At 51.3% G+C, this 5,428-nt stretch overlaps 1 protein-coding gene across 1 annotated transcript in view; it reads left to right on the top strand.

Moving 5' to 3' along the window:
* Window positions 1–2,410: 2,410 nt before the first annotated feature.
* Window positions 2,411–5,428, top strand: part of NKX2-6 (NK2 homeobox 6) — a 5,105-nt gene continuing 2,087 nt past the window's right edge. Inside the window, exon 1 of the mRNA XM_027839925.1 lies at window positions 2,411–2,720. Coding sequence (XP_027695726.1) covers window positions 2,411–2,720 — 310 coding nt within the window. The remainder of the gene's footprint in view (window positions 2,721–5,428) is intronic.

Below are 5,428 nucleotides of genomic sequence, written 5' to 3'. Positions count from 1 at the left end.
GTATGTATCTCTTCTCTGTCTCTTCTCTGTCTCTGTCTTTTTCTGTCCCTCTGTTTCTCTGTCTGTCTTTGTCTGTCTGTGTCTCTCTCTCTGTCTCTCTGTCTCTCTGTCTCTGTTTCTCTCTGTCTCTCTGTCTCTCTCTCTCTCTCTCTCTCTCTCTCTCTCTCTCTCTCTCTCTCTTTCTCTCTCCCTTATACAAGCATAGTACATAAGTGTATAACAAGAAATAATACCTGAGTCAAGGTTTCCAGGGAGTCTGAATTGGCAGCCAGTGGCTGTGTCCCATCTTAACAGGAGTTTGGCTGTAACTGGAGTATTCTGAAGACTGGCCAGCAAGTAGTAAATGGCCGTCACTGTTTCTGTCACTGCGGTTGTTCGGGGCAATTCACCTCAAGGTTTCCTAATGCCTGGGGTGGGGTGGGGAGAAGCAGCAGAAGGGAGGCTTCGAATTCTGCGGAGGGAACACTGGAACAAAAGACAGGCATCACATTGCAAAACCGCAGGGAATTTTGTTCGGTTTATTGAATACGCAAGGACATTTCGACCCATTAAAGAAACGAAAACATTTTACATTAAATAGATCCATGCTTGAAAGACACCAACTCGAAAGTGGACACAAAATAGCACTTTTCAGGATATTGGGGTGTGCCCGGGAACCCCTGGAGCACCCTGTGCTAAAGTCAACGACGAGGGATCAGCGGAGGGGTTAAAATAACTCATTTACAAGCATTTATTGAGCGCCTACTATGCTCCCGACACTGGGCTAAGTTCTGGGGGATACAAAGAAATAGCAAAGAGAGTCGCTTCTATTCTCTCAAGGGAAGCGCCACGAAAATACATTGATACAGCCTAACTTTACTAAATAAATAAAAGCTCATAAAATCGAGGTAGTTAGTTGGGACGGAGGTGTTAGAAATAGGGAGAAAGAAATCAGGTTCATGTGTCTCATAGGGAGTATCCGACTAGACAAGAAAAATTAAGAGAGAAAGAGGAGAGAAAGGCAGGAGACGAGGGAAACCAAGAAAGGGTCTGAAGGAGTTCAGGAGGCAGCCGTCGAAACGGAAACTAGGTGCCGCCTCCAGGTACCCAGATGGGCTGCCCTCCTCCCACCCCAACGTAGTGAGCTCCTCTCCTGGACCCACACTGACCACTGGCGGAGATTGTTGCAGGGACGGGTCACAGCACATTTGGAGCTGAGACTCACCCTGAGGTAGGTAGACTCACCCTGAGGTAGGGCTCTCCCCTGGTGAATAGAGAATAGAGTTAGCCCGAAATCGTGGAGTTGAAAGAAGATCAGTTCGTTTCCCCAGCTGTTTCCCCCCAGTCTCCAGCCATTGCTCCCCGATCCAAAAGACACCTCAGGGATGCGATTTTTTTCTAGTCAAGCCGGGGTCCCGGGTAAATGGTTGTAGTTGGACTTCGCAATCTCTTAGAGACAGCCTACCATCTCTGCCTTTTGGACTCTCTTTCCAACACCCGGTAGATGCCTCTTCAAAGACCAGCCCCGCTCCACGAGGGTTTACTGGGAGAGGTCGCTGCCTCCATACCTTCTCCCCTTTCAGCAGAGAGGAGCAGGGTCCTCCGGGATCCTGAGCCAGCCTCAGCTTCCCTGGCACGGGATTCCTTGCAAATTGCTCTTCCTTTATTTGAGGAGAGAACCGACGTGGAAGCCAGGGTCCCTAGAATCTTAGTGCTAGTTCATTCCTCAACCCCGTGCCTCGTTTTTCCGCGCCCCACCCCCCAATAAAGCGGAACACAGAGAGGTGAGCGAAAGCTGAGATGGACACAAACAGAACTGACTGCACTGATAGAACCCAATTCAGAACCCCCCTTTCTTCAACCTCAGCCCTTCTCTCGTTCCCTTTCTGGAGGCCCAGCAGAACAGGCTAACGCTAATAGGTTTACACCTACTCCAACGTCCCAGATCACTTACTGCTCGTGTCGTATTTATGCAGATAAGTTCTTTCACATGCCATCACATTCCCAGTTTTGAGAACAGGCCTGACGACGGCCCAAGCGTTTCAAAGGTTAATACGGTATTCCCTATGGGGGCGGGGGGGCGGTCAGGAGGGTTAAGGATGGAAAAGGACAGAGATGAGGTGATAGAGATTGTCAGAGCTAGAAAGGGGAGGGGAAGCTGGATGGCTTCAGGCAGGAAGGTAAAGCTTAGATTCACGTGGTTTCAGGGGGAGCCAATGGGGCTGGCAGCCTCCCCATTCCCAGCCCCTGGTCTCCCTAAGCCGATGGGGACGCGTCCGGGGCTGTACTGGAGAAGTCGAGCCACTGGGTGCCTCCAGCCGAGCTGGAGGTGACAGGCGTGCCCTGAGCCGCAGTGCTCTACTCTTGCCAAGCACAGACCCTGGGGCAGCTGTGGGCTGGGCCGTGGCTTCTTCCACGCTCTGCAGCCAGGATGCTATCAAGCCCCGTAACATCAACGCCCTTCTCAGTCAGAGACATCCTGCGTCCGGAACAGGAGCAGCGCTGCCCGCAGTCCAACTGTGCAGTATTCTTCGGCCTCAATGCACGCAGGGCGCAGGAATCCCAGCTGTCTCCTGGGACACAGGACCCACACCAAAGTCCCCGGGCCGCAGCCTCCAGTCACGATCCTCCAGGTGCTGGTAGCTGCTGGCCCCGGAGCACGACCAAAGAAGAGTTCGAGGCCCTGGGGAGCTGCTGTGATACCATCCTCGAGGTGACCACGGAGCCGGCGGGGATGACAAGTGAGTAAGAGGCGCGCAGCCCGCCTTGTGGAGGAGAGCCCGAGAGGGCCGCTCCGGTTTCTCTAGAGTGCTTTGTCCTTTTTTTTTTTCTCTCTGCACCCACAAGGCCACATACCCTCTTCCTACCTCAGTGACAGAAAGCCGCCGGGACCGATCTGTCTGCAAGATACGTGGCCACGGTCACTTCCCCAAGTAGCCAGCCTCGCTTTCCCTCTTCATCTAATTCTACTTATTCAACCCTCTCGGTGAATAATTTAAACTCAGGGTAAATATTAACTCAGTTATGGCCTTCTTATCCCACTCCCTACCAAAACTCACTTCCCATCAAAACAAATGATCCCAAAGAAACAAAAAGACGACAAACCCTCCTCACAACTCCCTGAATGATTGTGGTAGAGAGTCGGATTCAGAGTCAGAGGACCTGAGATCAAACTCTGGCTTTGTGTTCACTACCTGTGTGTCCTTGGGTAAATCATTCCATCTTTCTGAAACTCAGTTTCCTAATCCGTAAAATCAGGGCTTTGGACTAGATGACGTCCGAGCTCTCTTCCAGCTCTGGAGCTCTGGTAGGATGCTGTAGGAAGCACTACGTATAAAGAGACCCGAAATTGGTTGGGGAGGGGGGCACCTGGATTTCAGTTCTGGCTCTGCTCCTAATCAGCCGATTAACTTTAGGAAAGTTTCTCCCACCCTCCATTGCATCCTTCCTGTCTCAGAGGGCTGTTCGACAGATCCAATGGGAGAGTATGGGAGTTTCGGAAAAATTGAAAGCTGATCGGGTAGAGGAGTAAAGTGTACCAGGCCACTAGCCAGTCGCTTCGCCTTTCTGCAGGCTCCTATACTCCTGCGCCCCTCTCTCCTCCCCCATCCCATCACTTCCACGCCCTTCTGGGCCTCAGTTTTCTCCTCTGTTAAAAAAAAAAAGAGCTGGATGATTTCTAAGGTTTGGGGTTTTTTTCCCAGCTCCAATTCGATGACTCAGGGTGACTTAGGGTCTAAACCCTCTACATCCAGCCTCTGAATGAGCTCCGGGCTTTAGATTTCCTCTGGAGAGCAGAGCCGTTTCCCAGGCTTCCTGGCAGTCAGAGGTAGCGGAGCCTAGATAATTAGGGGACAGGAGAAGTAGCTAGGATTCAACCCCAGGCCTCCTGATTCCAAGGGAAAAGCTCTTTTGGCTGTTACGTTGGTGAGGAGTGGAGGCGATGGGTTTGAATCCCAGCTCTGACAGTTATTAGCTGTATGAATCTGGCAAGTCCCTCTACCTCTCTGTCTGAGCCTTATTTCCCTTGTCCATAAAATACTCGAACTACCTCAGTCCCAAGGCTGTAATGAGTACACCTCTAAAAGCACCAAGGAAATTCGTTACATATTTATTATCCCTTCTGCTAAGTGTCCAAGGGTCTGAGACGCTTCTGACTGTCAACTTCAGGACAAAACTCAGGGGTGGGGAACCTGCCGCCTTGAAGTCACATGTGGCTCTCTAGGTCCTCAAGTGCAGCCCTTTGGTGACTGAACAGAATCGGTCAAAGGGTCGTACGCCTGCAGTAACCAACGAGGCCAGAGAACCCCGGGGCTGAGGAACCAGCCGGGGTGGGGCGGGCAGCTGAGGTCCCAGCCAGGCAGTTTTCGGGCAATTCCATTTCTCCTGGACAGAGGAGGCATTCCCACATGTTCCAGAATCTCCAGCTGTTTTGACCACAGGGCGTTGCACTTTGAACGCTGGGGGGAAAAGTAACAGAAGTGGAAGGGTCCCTGCAAAAGCCCCCGGGACAGAGGAGCTCTGGTCTGGGTTTTTGGCCTGTGTTTGCTCCCAATAGGAAACCATTTGGCTGAAAAGCTACCCCTTAGGGAAGTCTAGCGGCTGGGTGAAATTTGCTACTGAAGTTGAAAGAATTAAGCTCCAGTCAATCTGAGGGGCATAGCGCGCTATAGCTCCGGGTTCCATTCTGTTCCCTTCCAGAAAGGGCGGGGGAGAGGAGGGGAGGAGGCACAAACCTCAGGGGAAAGGCCCCTCTTTCCGGTCCTCCAAATCACTAGGATTTGAGAAACGTCAGGGACCCGGTAGGTCTCGAAGTTGGCATGATGAGGAAATTGACTCTCAGAGAAATGAATAGACAGGCCCGAGGTCTCACAGCCAGTTATAATGACCAAGATGATTAGCAGATGTGAACACTGGACAGTCCAATTCTCCGTTATAGTCTTGGCCTCTTCTCTCCATTTGTCCAAAATTTTGAAAATTGCTTAAGAAAACAGGCTCGAGTACATTCCTCGGTAAATACTGGAGTCTCTGGGCCAGGCCCGGGGAGGAAGCCAGGTCAGACTGGGACCTGATCCTCAGGGTGGATTTGCCAGATGGATCTTTTCCCTCTGTCATTTCTTGAAGCTCAGCCCTGAATCTTGAAGATCCAGAAGAAGGTAGAAAAATTTTGGAGGCACACCAGAGTCAAGTGTGTGTGTGTGTGTGTGTGTGTGTGTGTGTGTGTGTGTGTGTGTGTGTGTGTGTGTGTGTGAATGTGCTCGGCGCATTCGAGAGACAGACAGAAAGATGCAGAGAGAGGAAAGTTAGAGGAAGGGAAAGACAGAGAGACAGAGGCAGATAGACAGACAGAAACAAAGAAACAGAGAGGAAAGAGACAGAGAGAGAAAGGAGAGATAGAGACGAGAAACAGAGAGGGAAGGGGGGAGCGACAGAGATCGAGACAAAGACA

Source organism: Vombatus ursinus, unplaced genomic scaffold (genome assembly GCF_900497805.2).
Source record: "Vombatus ursinus unplaced genomic scaffold, bare-nosed wombat genome assembly UNPS02014837.1, whole genome shotgun sequence".
Classification (NCBI taxonomy): Eukaryota; Metazoa; Chordata; class Mammalia; order Diprotodontia; family Vombatidae; genus Vombatus; species Vombatus ursinus.
This window is presented reverse-complemented; position numbering and strand designations above follow the sequence as displayed.